General features: G+C 42.1%; 1 protein-coding gene across 2 annotated transcripts in view; it reads left to right on the top strand.

Moving 5' to 3' along the window:
- The window catches only part of FBN2 (fibrillin 2), a 191,112-nt gene extending 172,361 nt beyond the window's left edge, over positions 1–18,751 (top strand). The window contains exons 56-66 of one of the 2 annotated variants that reach the window (XM_068422045.1): positions 4,911–5,036; positions 8,522–8,728; positions 9,412–9,537; positions 10,151–10,273; positions 10,422–10,538; positions 11,211–11,339; positions 13,003–13,122; positions 14,821–15,052; positions 15,756–15,919; positions 16,768–16,775; positions 18,377–18,751. In XM_068422045.1, the coding sequence (XP_068278146.1) occupies positions 4,911–5,036; positions 8,522–8,728; positions 9,412–9,537; positions 10,151–10,273; positions 10,422–10,538; positions 11,211–11,339; positions 13,003–13,122; positions 14,821–15,052; positions 15,756–15,919; positions 16,768–16,775; positions 18,377–18,751 (1,727 nt within the window). The remainder of the gene's footprint in view (positions 1–4,910; positions 5,037–8,521; positions 8,729–9,411; positions 9,538–10,150; positions 10,274–10,421; positions 10,539–11,210; positions 11,340–13,002; positions 13,123–14,820; positions 15,053–15,755; positions 15,920–16,767; positions 16,776–18,376) is intronic. The other variant, XM_068422044.1, reaches the window with a different exon arrangement.
- Positions 18,752–19,179: the final 428 nt, after the last annotated feature.

The raw sequence follows: 19,179 nt of genomic DNA, 5'->3' as shown, positions 1-19,179 counted from the left end.
CATGTCCAGTCTTTTCTTAAACACATCCAGAGATGGTGACTCCACCACCTCCCTGGGCAGCCCATTCCAATGTCTAATAACCCTTTCTGAAAAGAAATTCTTCCTGATGTCCAACCTGAACCTCCCCTGGCGAAGCTTGAGGCTGTGTCCTCTTGTCCTATCGCTAGCTGCCCGGGAGAAGAGGCCAACTCCCACTTCACTACAACCTCCCTTCAGGTAGTTGTAGACTGCAATAAGGTCACCCCTGAGCCTTCTCTTCTCCAGGCTATACAATGCCAGCTCCCTCAGCCGTTCCTCGTAGGTCAGACCCTCCAGACCCTTCACCAGCTTGGTCGCCCTCCTCTGGACTCGCTCCAACACCTCAACATCTTTCTTGAAGTGCGGGGCCCAGAACTGGACACAGTACTCAAGATGCGGTCTGGAGGGTCTGACCTACTCAAGATGCGGCCTCACCAGTGCCGAGTACGGAGGGACAATCACTTCCCTAGACCAGCTGGCTACACTATTCCTAATAGAGGCCAGGATGCTATTGGCCTTCTTGGCCACCTGGGCACACTGCTGGCTCATGTTTAGCCGGCTGTCGATCAGCACCCCCAGGTCTCTTTCCACCGGGCCGCTTTCTAACCACTCTTCCCCCAGTCTGTAGCGCTGCATGGGGTTGTTGTGGTCAAAGTGTAAGACCCGGCACTTGTTCTTGTTGAACCTCATGCTGTTGGTCTCGGCCCATCTATCTAACCTGTCCAAATCCCTCTGTAGGTCCTTCCTACCCTCCAGCAGATCGACACTCCCACCCAGCTTGGTGTCATCTGCATATTTGCTGAGGGTGCACTCAATCCCTATGTCTAGATCATCTATAAAGATATTGACCAGCACCGGCCCCAGAACTGAGCCCTGGGGGACACCGCTAGTGACCGGCCGCCAGTTGGACTTTGCCCCATTCACCACCACTCTCTGGGCTCGGCCATGCAGCCAGTTTTTAACCCATTTAAGAGTCCACCCATCCAAGCCCCGGGCAGCCAGTTTGTCTTGGAGGATGCTGTGGGAGACAGTGTCGAATGCCTTACTGAAGTCTAGATAGACTACATCCACAGCCCTGCCCTCATCTACTAAGCGGGTCACTTGGTCATAGAAGGAGACCAGGTTGGTCGAGCAGGACCTGCCTTTCATGAATCCATGTTGGCTGGCCCCGATGCCCCGATTGTCCTGCATGTGCCGTGTAATGGCACTCAGGATGATCTGTTCCATCACCTTGCCTGGCACCGAGGTCAGGCTGACAGGTCTATAGTTCCCCGGATCATCCTTCCGACCCTTCTTGTAGATGGGCGTTACATTTGCTAATTTCCAGTCAGCTGGAACTTCTCCAGTTGACCAGGACTGCCGGTAGATAATCGAGAGTGGTTTGGCAAGTTCATTTGCCAGTTCCTTCATTACTCTGGGGTGAATCCCATCCGGGCCCATAGCCTTGTGGGTGTCCAACTGGCACAGCAGGTCACTAACCGTCTCCTCCTGGATTACAGGGGGTTCACACAGCCCCCCGTCCCTAACTTCAGGCTCTGGGGGCCAAGCCTCCTGAGGACAACCGGTCTCGACATTAAAGACTGAGGCAAAGAAGGCATTGAGCACCTCTGCCTTTTCCTCATCCCCTGACACTACACTACCCTCCTCATTCAGCAAGTGGTGGAGGCTCTCCTTGACCCTCCTTTTGCTGTTGATGTATTTGTAAAAGCTTTTTTTTGTTATCTTTGACTGTAGCAGCCAAATCAAGCTCTAATTGAGCTTTGGCCCTTCTACTCTTCTCCCTACACGACCTGGCCACATCCCTATAGACCTCCCAAGTTACCCGACCCTTCTTCCAGAGCAAATAGCCTCTCTTTTTTTCCTTAAGTTCTAGCCTAAGTTCCCTGTTTAACCAGGCCGGTCTTTTTCCCCGACGGCTTGTCTTCCTACACACTGGGACAGCCTGCTCCTGAATATTTAGCAATTCCCTTTTGAAGCATGTCCAGCCTTCCTGGACTCCTTTGCCCTTCAGAACCGATTGCCAAGGGACTCGGTCCACCAGCCTCTTAAACAGGCTAAAGTCTGCCCGGCGGAAATCTAAGGCAGAAGTTCTGCTCTTGCCCCTCCTTACTTCCCCCACTATCGAAAACTCTAACATTTCGTGGTCGCTATTCCCAAGACGGCCACCGACCCTCACATCTCTCACTAGTCCTTCTCTGTTCACAAACAACAGGTCAAGCAGGGCCCCTCCTCTAGTGGGCTCATTTACCACTTGCATGAGGAAGTTGTCCTCCACACATTCAAGGAATCTCTTAGATTGCTTCCTCTCTGCCATGTTGTATTTCCAGCAGACATCCGGCAAGTTGAAGTCGCCCACGAGTACAGGGGCCGGTGACCGGGCGGCTTCTGACAGCCGCTTGTAAAACGCCTCGTCCGCCTGCTCATCCTGGTTGGGTGGTCTATAACAGACTCCCACCGTAATGTCCGCCCTGCCGACCTTCCCCCTCATCTTCACCCATAAACATTCAACCTTGTCATCCTCACCATCTTCCTCAATTTCGACACAGTCCAAGCACTCCCTAACATACAGCGCTACCCCACCGCCTCTCCTGCTTCGCCTTTCCCTCTTAAAGAGCTTATAGCCATCCATAGTTGCACTCCAGTCATGAGAGTCATCCCGCCATGTTTCTGTGATGGCAACCACATCATAACCTTCCTGCTGTACAGTGGCCTCTAGCTCTTCCTGTTTGTTGCCCATACTGCGTGCATTGGTGTAAACGCACTTCAGCTGGGCTAGCGGCCTTGCCCCCGACGCAGGCCTGTCGCCCCTAGGTTCATTTGCGGCTGCCCTGGTCTTATCCCCCTCCCCCATCGAACCTAGTTTAAAGACCTCTTGACCAGCCCTGCCAACTTCTGGGCCATAACCCTTTTCCCCTTCTGATTCAGCTGTTCCCCATCCGGCATAAGCAGGCCCGGTGCCATGAAAGCTGCCCCGTGGTCAAAGAACCCAAAATCCCACCTACAGCAGCAGTCTCTTAGCCACTTATTCATCTGTTGTACTTTCATAGTCTTTTCCCTATTTTCACCAAACACCGCAGGAATTGAAGAGAATATCACCTGTTCACCTAGCCCCTTTACCAAACGCCCCAGGGCCCTGAAGTCCCTTTTGATTGCCCTGGGACTTCTCCCTTCAATCTCATCCCTACCCACCTGGAATACTAATAGTGGGTAGTAGTCAGAGGGCCTCACCAGTTCAGGAATCCTCCTGGCAACATCCCTTACCTGAGCCCGAGGGAGGCAGCAGACTTCCCTGTGAGCTGGGTCTGGCCTGCATATGGGGCTCTCCGTTCCCCTTAGCAGGGAGTCACCTACAACAATTACTTTTCTCCTTTTTGGAGCTGGTTGCGACCCTCTTACTTGGTTGCTTCTGTTTATGTAGCCCCTAGAGGGTCTTTCACCTAGATTTGTGTCTTCCTGACACTCAGGAAGACGCTCAGGCTCCAGCACCTCATACCTATTCTGCAGAGGGACGTGGGGAGGGGAGGAAGGTCGGGACGGGATTCGCGTGCCACCCCGAGCAGGGACCTGCCTCCATTGTCCCCCATCCCCTAGGTCTTCTCCTGCTCCTTGTGGAGGAGGAAGAGGATCCTGCACTACCCGGGGAGCATTAGGCCTGTCCGTTTTCCCCAGGGCAGGCAGGGAATAGCACTGCTTGCCATCCTCTTCCTGGGATGCTCTTGTACTCCTTAACCTTTCCACCTCCTCCTTGAGTTGGGCCACCAAGGAGATCAGGTCGTCGACCTGTTCGCACCTCACACAGGTGAGGTCTCCGTTACCCTCGAGTGCCAGGGCCAGGCTCTGGCACTCCCTGCAGCCTGCCACCTGCACCTCCGCATGCTTCCGTGGCAGGTCCGTTTGGGTTGCCATGTCTTTTCTGGCACCCGCAAGGGACTTAGGGCCCCGCCGAGTGGAAACCATACCTGCCTGCCCGCCTACCCTGCTCGCCCGCCCTGCCTGCGAGAACTGCTGCGCAAACTGCCACGCCCCTGTTTGCGTGCTCCTGTTCACCACGCTCCGGGTCGCTCGCGCTCCCCAGGGGGCCCTTCAAATCTCCCATGGTGCCTCCGGCTACGCCCCCTCCTCTCCTGGGACGGGACTCGGGGGCTGCTGCTCGGGTGGCCCTGAGTACAGAACCCGCCCAGTACAGCCCGATCTCACCCTCACCCACACTCACCTCAGTCGCTATCGCTGCCACCGCTGCTGCCGACTGGCAGCAGAAGATTCACGGCTCCTTGGCGCCTTCCTCGCCTTGTGCACTGGGAGGGAGTCAGTGCCCTGCCCAGAGAGCTGCAAATGGCTGTGCCCTCCCCCGCCCTGGGACACACACAGTCACTGCTGACTCCCCCTCTCCCCTCTGGGGAGGGACTCCCTGCCCACCCAGAGGCTCTTTATCACCCAATCACAGGGGGTGGTGCTACGCCCCCTCCTCTCCTGATTCGTTGCCGGGAACTTCTGGGTCTCGGGGCTGCTGCTCGGGGCGGGGCCAGAGCACGGAAACCGCCGCTACAGCCCGATCTCACCCTCGCCCCGCACTCACCTCAGTTGCTGCCGCCGCTGCCGCTGCTGCTGCTGCTGCTGCTGCTGCCGACTTTTTCTGCTGCAAGTGTTTTCTGCTTCTTGTTATAAGTTGCAAAGAGCGTACAAGGATTAAACCTTTCATCCTAGGATGCAGTACGTAAGGAATGGAATAGGATAGTGTTATTAGGAAAGTCCTTTCCAGGCTTGATCAGTTGTTGGTTTTCCACTTCTTGCAAATATTTTGCAAATATTACACAGAATAATCAATGCATTCATGAGTCTGATATATTTTCTTGTAACAATTTATTTAATTTTTTTATTATATTTTTGTAAAGATGAAAATGAATGCCGCACCAAGCCAGGTATCTGTGAAAATGGTCGTTGCATGAACGTTATTGGGAGCTACCGATGTGAATGTAATGAAGGATTCCTGTCAAGTCCATCAGGCATTGAGTGTCTTGGTAAATGCCTCTTTTGTATACATTTCATCTTACATTAAAGTATAAAGGATGCAAAGTGTAATTAATTAGGCTTCTGAGTATCTAACTGCTCTCCTATCTACAGAAGTTAAATAATGGTCCTTATTAATTAAATAATGATATTATATTAAATAATGATAGGAATGAGGACCATCTTGAGAATGTCAGCTGAGTCTAGCAATCAGGGGCCGCACATAGAAGTGTCTAAATTCCAAAGGACAGAAATACGGTGCTGAGCAACACTATCCAGACAAAATACATGTATTTTTAAAGAAGCAGCAGAATTTAGTTACCTTAGATTATCAAAAACTGGGATGCAGAGCAAAATTAAGTGTTTGCATATTCAGAAAGCGATCTTAAGCCCCACAATACTGCAGCTAGGCATCTGAATTTTCTGTACCTTTAATTCAAACGGTGATTACAAATACAAAGTACTAGGATTTCACAAAAAAATTGCAAGATATATTAAAAAGTTTTGAGGCAGGCCTGCACATTAAATGCTCATGAGGGATTTTATTTTCATCAACCTCTATTTCACAGAATCACAGAATCAACCAGGTTGGAAGAGACCTCTGGGATCATCGAGTCCAACCATTGCCCTGACACCACCATGTCAACTAGACCATGGCACTAAGTGCCATGTCCAGTCTTTTCTTAAGCACATCCGGAGATGGTGACTCCACCACCTCCCTGGGCAGCCCATTCCAAGCTGTAATGGCTTGGGCATTGCCTCCTGGGCAAGCCCATTTCCTTTTCAATATATTCAGACTTCTCGTTTGCACTGTGAAATTAATTGTTCCCTTTTTAGAAATCAAACAGAACTGCAAAACCTTACTTTTTCATGATCAGTGTTCAAGTGTAGATACTTCAAAGTGTTTTACAATACTGAAACTGTATGAGTATTTATTAGTATTCTTGCATCAAAAATATTTTTATATTATCTTATGTAAGTATTAGAAAACCAGCTTCCTGTAAAGTGTCATCAGTAGTGTGCTGACTTCATGGCAAAGCAATAACATTGGAAGTGCGGGTTATTTCCTAAGGATTAAGACCAGATGGGAAGAGGTTGCCGCAGTCTGTTAACTCCAGCCAGTCATTAATGCCAAGGAAATACCCTGCTTTGAGGTCATTATTGCTTTCTTATATTTAATATATGATTTTCTTATTATTTTGTGGAAGCTGTGCTTTGCATTAGTTTGCTCATTGCTGCTTTTCCTTTAGGTTTTCCTGCATCGGAAATTACAATGAAAAATGAGTTTGGAAGAAACAAAGTATTTCTTCAGAATTAAAGCACAAACATTAAGTCTTAGATTACATTATTTTAAATATATTGTGCAAACCTTTATATTTGGTTTGGTTTAGTGGTGGACTTGGCAGTGGGAGGTTAACGGCTGGGCTTTATGATCTTAAAGGTCCTTTTCAACCAAAATGATTCTCTGATTCTATGATATTCTGTTCACATTAAGATTTATTCCACATCTCAAATTGGGGACAAAACATTATACATTCTTCAAGTCATAATGTGCATAAAGACCTGCACAATATAGCTATCTAGGAGAACAGAAATCTGCTGAGTCTTGCGAATTACTACAGCAAATGTGCTGTCTCACACAACAGACACTTTCAGTGAGGACAGCTTTAATGTTAACAGTTACCGGGCACCCAAAGTAAGTTTTGCCTAAAGCCAGAGTTCACATGGTACCTGATTCAGGTAAGAAATGTACAGATTCTATTCCTCATACTTGTAAAAGAGAAGGTCAGCTGGGTGTTGATACATATACACATTCTGAGAGATCTGAAGTATTTTAACTTTTAGCTTAAAGGGAAAAAAATAAAATCTTTCATTTAAAACCATAAGCATCTGTCAGACCATAGTTGACAATGTCTCCATTTTAATTAACAAGTAAGACAGGTGATGTAGCCTATTTAGAAGATATCACCTCTGCAAAATTGATTTCCATTAGCACTGGAAGCTGGGATCTCTGCTCTCCTCAGCTGCTTGTTTGAAGGAAACTTGTAGGAGCTTAATGACTCTGAAGTTTTGCTCCTCTTTCATGATTGACAGGTATTAACCAAGAGGCTTAAAAATTAAGAAAAACAGAATTAGAAAGGGACAGATCAACAGTAAGGCCATATAAATCTTTCTTTTTTTTCCAACAAAAACTAGGAGTGCCACTGAAAAAGTACTGAGTTGCGTAGACACTTTTAAGTGCTAAGGATTTTGTCATTTAAACCACATCAGGACAATTATAGATGATCAGACATGCTATTTTGGCCAGTAAAACAAACGAACAAAACAAACTTCTAACCCCACTCCAAGTAAATCATTCAAATGCAAGCCAAACATAGGCAGCTTAAGTGGAAGCTCAGTTTGGCCCATAGCCTGTTTTACTATCAAGCAAGTTCATCAGATACGCCCCAGAGTGATACCAGACGGTTCAAGTTAGCAAGAGTAGGCCTCAGAGTTAGCAACAGTTTAGCAAGAGTAAGCCTCAGAGTAGGCTCTAAAGGCTTGCTTTGTGTTACCTTTATACAGAACAAACTTTCCTGTCAATAATCTTCCTTTTAGCTAAGAATAATATAGAATAATAATAATAGGTTCTGAAGTATCTACATGTTTTGTAGATAAAGTTTGTTTATGGGATTGATAACAAGGATATAGTAAACAAAGATTCATGCTGTTTACACTTACTCTTAGATAAACAAAGGTCTCTGCTAATTATATAAGGCCAAAAGACAAAACAAAACTGTAAAGAATAACTTTGTGATGTCTAAATTAATTTGATTCATAAACTCTTGTGTCAGAGGAGAGATAAGTCCAAAACGATATCTTCTTCTCGGGAACACATGTACTTGTAAACAAGAAGGCCACAACCACGCTTGCGCACAAGCACGATTTAAGGGGGATTGGGACCACCAGCGACCCCCAGAGACCACCAAAGACCCCCTCCCCAATTCAGTACGCATGTGTAAAGGAATTACGTAATGCATTACATAATTTGTTATGTATAAGTTGTTTTTTAATTGGGTGGGTTTTTCCCTTGGAACTGTATATAAGGGGCAAGCTTTTGTTCTTAGGTGTGCATGATAGGAGGAGATATCCCCCATGCACCCAGCTGTAATAAACCAATGTCAGCTTTCTAAACTATAATTTGGTTTGGAGAGTTTTTTTGGTTACTCTTTTCTGGTAACAAGGGCACAATTTTCCTAGAAGTAAAACTTATATCCAAGTCATGCAGGTACTGAACTTTAGGGGTGTCTGGGATATACACTTGGAATGGCAGCAGATTATCAGAAGACACAAATCTGAAAGGCTAAGTCAAGATAGACTTCACACACTGGTTGCTAATAATCTTCTAGTGCTTGCATGTGTTGACAGAGAGCCAGAATAATACATCAGATTCTTAATGGATCAGATGTTTATCTGTCTCCTGCTCTTTCTTGATCTCTCTACTTCTTCATTACAGATAATCGCCAAGGGTTTTGCTTTGCTGAAGTTCTACAGACAATGTGTCAGATGGCTTCAAGCAGCCAGAATCTTGTTGCTAAATCTGAGTGCTGCTGTGATGGAGGCCGGGGCTGGGGTAACCAGTGTGAGCTCTGTCCGCTTCCTGGAACCAGCCAATATAAGAAGCTCTGTCCACACGGACCAGGCTATACTACAGATGGAAGAGGTATTTGCAGGTCTGAAAAGAGGCAGGAAAGGGTAAAAGAAGCTGCTCACGTATTTAAGAAAATGCAGAATTCTCTGATGTTTCCTGCAAAACAAGTGTTTGATTTTTCAAATGCTGCTGAGAGACCAAAATTTAAAACCACCTTTAAACAGCAGCTGCAAACAGAATACTCACAGCTGTGCAGAATTTTCAGGGTTGGGATCTAAAACAGGAGGTACCAACCAGTAACTAAAAGCTAGAAATGATCCCAAAGCTTTTGTATGCTGAAAAGTTGCATACATGGCAAAGGCGACAACAGTTGTTCTAACAACAGTCTCACTGAATGTTTGCAGTTACTATTTCCACACAGGAAGGAGCAGCTAACGTACATTGTTAAATTGTGGTGAAAAATTTTTGACATCATCTAACTGGTCATAAGAAAATTCACTTCTGTGGGCTTTATATTTTGAGTTAGCTAAACTGGAACCTGATTACCCAATCAAATAGCAGGAAGGTTTTTATAAAAAAACAATAATGAAAGTTTGAAGGATGTTTGACTTTGAATTCAGATCCATTTTTAAAGAGAAAGAAAGGATAAAATTCCTATCAGAAGCATGATGATGAGGAACTGTGCAAAAAATGGAAGAGAAGAAAAAAGTCAAATTTAAAACTGAAAGATGACATATTTAATATTTTCTGTACAGATATTGATGAATGTAAGGTCATGCCAAACCTATGCAGAAATGGACAGTGTATCAACACTCTGGGCTCCTTACAATGCTTTTGCAAAGTTGGCTATACCACTGACATAAGTGGCACATCTTGTATTGGTAAGATTCAGCATCTTAATCCTCAGTTATATTTTTAGTTGGTACATAATGATCTATCAAACTCTGTAAACCTTTGTATCAAAGCAGTTTTTTTCTCTTTATCTCTTTCATCTATTTTCTCTCTTTCTTTTCTTAATACACACTTCTGTTTTTGTATTTCATTTGGGGAAATTGAGAAACAAGCTGTACTGGCAATATTCCTGCAGTAGAATGAGCACTGAGGTTACACGTTTCAGCTGTATAACCATTTTGACTGACAAACCAGCTTATTTGTAGTCTACATTTTCCGACTTTCCTGTTGATTAACCCATATAAGTATACTATAGTATGCCCAAAAATAAATACTTAGTCCTTAGATGAAAATACTAATGCCACTGTCACTCCAGTGTATTACTCTTTGAAGACACTCGGTTTGTCATTGTAGTGGCAACTTCCACATAGAAACCCCACAGCAACACATCCATAGAGAAAGAAACAGGAATTCTGAACAAATGTAAACTGGGGACTTTTTCTACAAACATTTTTCTCTTAAATATAATGCTGTTTAGAAAACATCTTTCAAAGACAGACAAAGAAATCAGTACAACAGATACTTCACAGTTTCTCTCTTTAGATCTTGATGAGTGCTCCCAGTCTCCTAAACCATGCAATTTTATCTGCAAGAACTCAGAAGGGAGCTATCAGTGCTCGTGTCCCCGGGGTTATATCCTTCAAGAAGATGGAAAGACATGTAAAGGTAAAGAAAGCTATACACAGTAACTTTTAATTTTGTTGCACCTTGACTTAAAATGAAACAGTTTTGAAGTGTGGTATTTTTATCAAGTTAGACTAAATGTACCTCTTTTTGTGTTGACTTTTCTTAAGACAACATCTCTTACTTTCAGATCTTGATGAATGTCATACCAAACAACACAACTGTCAGTTTCTCTGTGTCAACACCCTTGGAGGCTTCACCTGCAAATGTCCACCTGGTTTTACGCAACATCACACAGCTTGTATTGGTAGGAAAAACATCAGTATTTTTGCATCATTTTTTTCTGTAAGAACAACATTCCCAATTCTCATTCATTTTTTTTTTGCTCTGTATAAACAGTAATAATACAGAGCAGTAATGTCAGCAGTCCACAAAACAGATTTTGAAAAGCAACAATTATAGCTAAAGAAAAATCAGTCTATCCACCATTTGTATTTTCTTGCTTAGTAAACAGTTGAACATATTTAATACATGATATTATATTCTAAGTATAACCACATGAAGACAAAGGGGCGAGGTATTAAAATCTGATTTAAAATGTAGTTAAACAAAAACAGACCACATTTGCTGTTTTAATAGATACAGATGTCTTTAGATCTTCAGTATATGTATGAATCTTGCCACCTGAAACTGTTTTAGTTCAGCTAATACAGAAGTGCAGCATTTTTCCACTGTCAGCAATTACATACCTGGGTCTTTCACACTCGTAACTGAACACAACTTGCACTTCCAATTTATTAATTACTCATAGCTCTGCATGAGTCATCAGGTCATCCGACATTTAAATATGAAAAGCTACATTTTCAAAATAAACTTGCACCTCTGTGGATTTCAGCCTCCTAAGAAATGTTATATGAACCTATCTAAAATCATGCCACAAAGTAGACCAACCACCTTCTCTCTTCTTTGCATTTGTAAGATAACAATGAATGTGGTTCTCAGCCATTGCTTTGTGGATCAAGAGGAATTTGCCAAAACACCCCTGGAAGTTTTACCTGTGAATGTCAAAGAGGATTTTCTCTGGATTCTACTGGATTAAACTGTGAAGGTAACTAGCAAAAGTCAACTTGTTTTATGGTGCAGATCCTTACTTCTGTGTCTAGTGAATCCTGTGATGTCAAAGACACATAAAACAGAGCACCAGCCACAGTAAAAGAAAATATCAAAAAGAAATAGGAATGTATTTGAGTAATTTTCAGCATAATTGTCTGTAAGAACGTACCGCATGAGTAATTTTTACACAAATCAGAATAAAAAGTGACTTTTTAGCTGAACTCTTGAACAATTGTATCCAGGCTGCCATTTCAACTTCACATAGGTTTATGCATCTAAAAGTCTAGTTGTTTCCTCTTTTTCATTTTAATTTTCATACAGTCTAAACAGAATCTCTCTACAATTTTTGTTACAGCTAATTGTAATCAGCCTGAGGGTATCTAAGATCAGATTCTAAATTCTGTACTTTAAGTCTTCTACTATAGAGATACACATTCAGAAGGGTAATTCACGACAGTTAAACTACAAATGATATTGTTGAGCTTCATCTCTCTCTGTTGGCCCAAAAGGGAGCCCCAGTCAGGAAATCTCTATTTGAGATCTCTTGACTCTTCAGGGAGCCTCAGGTATTGAGCAAAGAAGAAATTAAAAGGCAGTAGTAGGCCATCTGGCTGCCGAGAATTAGAAATGCGGAGGTATACATGGACAAATTTATGACATCTCAAAATGTCAGCTACCTTGATACAGCATTTAAAACAGGAATTGATATTTAGAGCCTGTTTCTAGAGTCACAGCGCAGAATGTACCCAACCAGAAGCTTTAGAAAGCATTATCTTCTATCAGATTACTTTGTTCTCATAAAGTAGGTGCATCCTTATTGTGTGCTTTACCCAGCACCTATGAAACAAAACACTAAATTATACATATCAAAGCATTCACAAGATATGTACACAACTAGCACATCAGAACTGCTCTATATGACAGCTTTCAGTTCCTGGCACAATGGTTTTCTGCACCTCAGGCTTTGGGACATCACAATTCCATTAAGTTTGTTTCAAACTGTGGACAACTAGAGTATAACTTAGAATCTGTGATATCATGCATGATTTTTTCTTTTCTACTAGAACTGCATACTGTACCTTATACATTAGGCTGCTTACAATCTACTTATTTCTTACAGCAGACACTATTTCAGATGACTGAGTTTTTACATTTTGTTTTTTCTTTGTGGCTTTCTCCTTTATTTACACATACCTCAGAAACTTTTTAGATGCTTTTTTCTTCTTAATTGCACAGGTAAGCACTTACATCCAAATTTCATATGTATTCCTCATATTTGAACACTTCAGTATGTTCCAGGAAACTGAAAGCTTCCTACACAGTTGGTTTGAAAACTGAAATAAAAAAAACATTCAGATTCTAAACATTACATCAAAGCAACATCATGTGAGATTACCAGGAACAGTGTTTCTTCTCCAAATCTGAGTAATGGAAAGGCTCAAAAGCTCCAGTCAGATTATTGATAGATAGAAGGAACACTACATTAATTGACTTTCAGGCTTTCCAAAAGACCAACCTGAACAGTGCTTTCATCTTAAGCAGTACTCTTCTGTCATAAATACTGGTGTTTCAATTATTATGATCAAAGTGAGTAATGTGTTTGGCAATGTGTATAACTGTGTATTCTTTCATGTTCTACTTTTCTCCTGATTGCAAAGATGTGGATGAATGTGATGGAAACCATAGGTGCCAGCATGGCTGTCAAAACATCCTGGGTGGGTACAGATGTGGATGCCCACAAGGATATATTCAGCATTACCAGTGGAATCAGTGTGTTGGTAAGGAAACAAACAGCACAGAATACATTTAAACAGCAAAGGTGTCATAATGTTTATAGTGAGAACTGCCAGGCGAGGACAAGAATGGGCAGGACAAAGGGTATGCAGACACAAATCTGTTTTTCCTCTCTCTCCCTCCTTCCATACACTTATTACTCCCAATATAAATCAATAACATGAGGTAACAAGAAAACACACTCATCCTGTTGAAACTCTGTGTGACAAGGAGTTTTCCTAATAAGGCCTAAATTCTGACTCCCTTCTCCTCAGAAAAATGCCCATCTTAGAAGGGTGGAAAAATGTTCATTGAATTCCTGAAAGCATCATTGTAAATACCTCTGCTGTGGGGGGAGGAAAAAAAAAAGGAAAAAAAAATCCCACCGTTCATCAATAAGAATCACTCACCATCATTAGCAATTTGAGAATACTACAGAATAGCACCTTTAGTGAATGCGGAGAAAAAATACCAACATAACCATTAAGGGTTTCCTACTTCCAAAATACAGTCTTAAGGCCAACATTAGTTCTTTGGTCAGGGAACAGGGACAAATTAATCAGCTCAGCAGTTTTATTGTAGGTTTAGCTATTCAATCCATCAATTCTTTTCTGTGTTTCATGAACTAAGCTAACTCCCACACCAAATGAAATGTGGGAATTCTTTTTTTAATAAAAACCAACCCCCACGCAAAACCCCATCCTATACTGTTCACAAGGCACCATAACAACATATTTACCTTTTCAAATTTGCTTTCATGGTTCTCTGTCAATGGTTTCATAATCAGAGGATGGCTGTGAGCACTGCCATACATTTTTTATAGGTCCCAACCACCATCATCACTCCTTACTTAATGCTGCTTTACAGCACAGAAAGCAAAGGACTGGGGTGGGAGTGACAGGAACGAACAACTCCCATAAAACTCCAAACCAGCTACAGTCTCTGAATGTTATAGATAGTCCTCAAAAGAATGTGTCTCCTAGTAATTGCAGGCAAGAATGGTAAAGCATGCACTAATGGTATTGGAGAGGGAAACAGTACCTTGGTAAGGTAAATAAATTAAGCATCACATGCCAGCTATGAAAAGAATGATCTTCCATACAACAAGCTACTTTCCTCACTGATTTTTCACAATACAGCTTGAAACCTCATCAGTCCCACTGACTGGAGGAGTCATCTTTTCTGTATCTTAATTCAAAACCCACAAGGTGAAGACAACACTTGCTTTTCTCTTTCATTTTCGTTGGCTATTTAGATTATCTTTCCCCTCACAGAGCTGCAGGTTTCCACTACAAGTATGTGCTAACTTCACCCCATTGGTAGGTGCCCAGGAACACTGTCATGGTTGGAGTATGACTGGAGTTCCAGCTCATTTGTCCTGTGTGACCCTTATATGGTAGGAGTGTACCCTGCCAGGGAAAAGAGGACCCCTAAGTAATACAGGAGACATACCTTGAAGAAAGGGGAAACACTGAGTCAATATAAGGTTAACAGTAACAGTATCCTAAAATACTTCTAAGGCCCAGCTGTATGTGTCTGGGACCTTTGCCAATGTACTTTTTTTTTCAAAGACCAAGTCTCTGTGGGGTAATGAGGTCAAGGATGTAGCAGAGCCCTAGGACTTGCAGATTTGTTAGCTACATCATGCTTGCCTGATGTCTATCAGATTAGAAGATACCCATATACTTTTGTTTGCTTACTAGATGAAAATGAATGCTCCAATCCTAACGCATGTGGCTCTGCTTCTTGCTACAACACACTTGGAAGTTACAAGTGTGCCTGCCCATCTGGATTTTCTTATGACCAATTCTCCAGTGCATGCCATGATGTAAATGAGTGTTCTTCTACCAAGAACCCCTGCAGTTATGGTTGTTCCAACACTGAAGGTGGATATCTTTGTGGCTGTCCACCTGGCTATTACAGAGTTGGACAAGGGTGAGTATCTCCACACAGTCATTCATTAAAGACACATTCAGAAGGCTATAAAAAGGCTGGACCCTAGTCAGACTGAAGAGCAGAGATGCAAATGAAGGACAGGCTACTAAGTCATTCTTTCTGCTCCCTTTGCACACAATTGCCATAAGCTAGAAAAAAAAAGACATGTCTGTACATGCAGCGTGACACTAATTTTAAATCTAGTATATTAGCAACAAAAACCAATTATTTCTGCTTTCTCCCCCAGTATCAGCACAAGAACTCCTTCACAAACCTGCTTAATGAGGACTGTTACTGCATAAGTACCATCCGTATAATGGTACTTATGCAGTAGCAGATAATTAAGGGTTTAAAGCCACACTGATCAACCCAGAACATAAAATACAATTTAACATTGTTCTAGTACATGACAATGGCTAAATTCTTTAGTTACAAAGTTCAGGGTAGGCTAGTTTTGTTCTGTTTCTTTGTAAAACTTGTAAATGAAAATTAGAAAAGCCTACAGGTCTTCAGCCAGTGGTTGTATTTCATTCAGTACGCCACACTAGTGTGAAGAAAATTAATGCACAGACCTCCTCCTGAGGGAAGGGAAAGGAAGGGGATACAGACACGGTGGTACAGATTACATACACTCACCTTCCATTTACCAGGACAGTTCATAAAACTGCAAGAAGTAACTACAACAGATGTTTTTATTCAACAGCCACTGTGTCTCAGGGATGGGATTTAACAAAGGCCAGTATCTGCCACTGGATGGAGACACTGCTGAAGAGAATGCTTTGTCCCCTGAAGCATGTTATGAGTGCAAAATCAATGGCTATTCCAAAAAAGACAGCAGGAAGAGGAGAAGTGCTAATGACACTGTACGTACCAGGATAAATAAGCACTATAACATACTTTGAGGTATTTTCAGAGATACCATACTCAACACTACAAGTAAATGGAGGGAATTTTTTAACAGGCCACATTTAATGGCGAAAATCTTTCTTCCCCTGCCTCAGTGGTTTTCACGCTTGGGTTCTATTTGCAGGAACGGTGTGACAAGTAGAAAGACATCAACAACTATGAATGGATGAAGTTTTTAAAGCTTGTAAAGAATCCTTTGTACTAAGAGATGTGGTCTAGTTCCTCAAAATACATTCAGGGAAATAATTTTCCTATAATTACAGAGAGGTAGGGAACTGGTCATGTCTGCAGTCTGTTTTGCTGTCAGGAGGAGAATGGACAGCATTTTATGGTCTGGGACAGTTAAATATATCTTCTTGCAGATAGTTTTAGTCTAAAAGTGTCTATTCCATGGTTGTTCACAATTGTGGGAGACTAAAGTCCATGACCTAGCTGATACACTTAAGTCCAATATTTGTAGAATTGCTGAGGGTATTAGAGAATTACACTTAATTTTTTTCTTACTACATTTTGTGGTCTTATAAAAATAAGTTACGGGATATTCATGAAAGGACAGCCCTACTATTTACATCTTTTAGATGTTTCTTTTCAAAGATTAGAAGAATATACCTATATATCTGTTTTCTGCATTATGTGTATGATAGGATGTTGTCTTGGAGCATTGTCGCTGGTCTTGAAGACTGCAGTAATAGGAAACTGACTCAGTTTAGAGGTGGGGACGCACACAGATTTTCCTTCTATAGTACAAGAGCTGTGTAATGCAAACAGGCAAAATGCAAACCCTCAACCAAAATGGTAAGGTGTGCTAGCCACACAAGTTACACTGAAGGAATGGAGAAACAAGTCTCCGTTCTAAAAGGGTAAGGACATAAAATGATCCAGAAGCTCCAGCCTTACTTTGCATGATGCCTTACTCCACACTGCTTTGCATGATGCCATCAAAGACAGTTCTTGTATTGGCAAAGTTTCTAAAGAAGTCAGTAATCCTGTAATTTCTGCTCTAAGTAATACAGTGTTGGCACTTAAAATCTAAATGTTTGATTTCCCCACACACATCCACACTTCCCACAAACATCCCTTTTCCCTCCCTACCGCCACTCCCATTGGACCTGTTCCAGTCTGAATTCTGTGGTCAGCCCACCACAGAAATACATGCATGTTTTGAAAACTATTTTTTCTATTGCACAGTTAATTTCATATCTAGCTTATAGTTGTTATATCTTGTTACTATGGGGTTTTTTTTATAGCATCAACCTTTTCAGTTTCGAGTACTAGAACTAACTGAGCAGTAAAAGTGAAAGGTTTCACATCCATAAAACTGCATGAAAAAAGAAAAAAAAATCTCATCACTAATGACATCTGTGGGGTGCGGTATTTTAAAACACTACAGTACTTGCTCCTGTCCAGAAATTTTCCTTGTTTTCACCATGTGTTTTTAATTACATTAAATATTAGTACGCATATGTACTCACACGTGATTGGAGTTCCCTCAGAGAGAGAAATACTTTGCTATCTTTACAAGCGTGAAAGGATTTTGACATGTAGGCTAGGTACCTAACTAATATCATGTTTCCTAAAGAAGACTACAGCCTATATATTTTTGTAGAAGCACTTTCAGAAACTGTTGCTTGTTAAGATGGCTTTCTTAGGAATGCACTTGTTCTTGCCCCCTGCCCCCAAGTATGCTCACAGCTAACACCTCTGGACAGATTTACACCTGCAGCATAACTATACTGAAGCTCAAATTAAAAAAAGAACACGTGACTAATTTGTCAGAAAAACAATTCCAGGACTTTTTTCCACACTCTTTTCAGTGGTCCAAATAGGATGTAACTGAACAATGTGACATGCTAGCTCTTTCTGTAGAAAGCTAACAATACAGCAGTTCTCTCCTTACTTCAAGAGCTTTTATAATCACTGTTGTCCTCATCACCAAATGCTGAGCCTGCTTATTTTTAGAAGCCAGGATTCACTAGAACAGTTTCACCAGAAGTTTCAGTGTTGTGGTATGTGTTTCTATAATGTTACTCACTGAAGTTGATCATAAGAACAAGTCTGTGCCTCACATACAGTCTTTACTGCAGTAGTAAACATAGGTCTCATCATGCTTGCAAAAAGTCCATGTGAAGAAGTTAAACAGATTCTGAAAAGAATGTGAAATCTGAGCCCCCTCTGTAGACCTGATGCTGTAACTTTAATTACTGTGTTAAGCCTCTGTGAGAAGCCTTTAAGATTTACAGGGTGTATTATATGCAATCAAGCAGTTCTTCCAGGTGGAAAGGATTTACAATTGCTTCTTTTAATAGCAAGAGTTTGACAAATGCAGAAACTGTTAATAATAACATATTACTCTTCTCTCAGTGCAAGTGAATATCTGTTTCTCTTCTGCTCTAAACAATCTTTCCTCCTTTACTTCAGGTTGAGCAGATTAGCTTGGAAAGTCTAGACATGGATAGTCCTTTGAAGATGAGAGTCAACATTTCCAGGCTTGACAACAAGGAGCACATCCTAGAACTCATGCCAGCCATTGAGCCCCTTACCAACCACGTGCGCTACATCATCTCACATGGCAATGATGATGGCATCTTTCGAATCCATCAGAGGGATGGACTGAGTTATTTGCACACAGTTAAGAAAAAGTCAGTGCCTGGAACTCACACACTGGAAATCACTAGCATTCCTCTATATAAGAAAAAGGAGCTAAAGAAACTGGAAGACAGCAATGAGGACAGCTACCTCCTAGGGGAGCTCAGGGAAGCTCTCAGAATGAGGCTGTGGCTAGACCTCTACTAGCCATCTTCCACACTGAGTCCAGTTCTTCAGTCACTTCTGCTCACCTATCTACCCACCTGAGCATATCTGCTTTTCAGAGGCTTTGAAACAGTCTCTGACTTTTGGGGAAGGAAGGGAGAGGGGAAGACCTCTCGCTTTCCATCCTGCCGAGACTGCAGAACCACCCTCACAGGGGCGTAACTTAAACTCTGCCACTGCCAAACTTCGATTACAATGGCGATCATGGTTACTGTATCTTTTATATAACCTCAATTTAAAGTATATTAAAAAGCTAAAGTTCAAGAAGTCATCATATGTCACTAAATGGTACAAAAATGTGAGCTATTTTTTTCCTGTTAGCAGTCTGTAACACTTTGGGTATTTTGCTATAGTTCCTAATTAAAAAAAAAATATAGAAGTTTATTTATTTTTAATGCAGTAATATATGG

Source organism: Nyctibius grandis, chromosome Z (assembly GCF_013368605.1).
Source record: "Nyctibius grandis isolate bNycGra1 chromosome Z, bNycGra1.pri, whole genome shotgun sequence".
Classification (NCBI taxonomy): Eukaryota; Metazoa; Chordata; class Aves; order Nyctibiiformes; family Nyctibiidae; genus Nyctibius; species Nyctibius grandis.
This window is presented reverse-complemented; position numbering and strand designations above follow the sequence as displayed.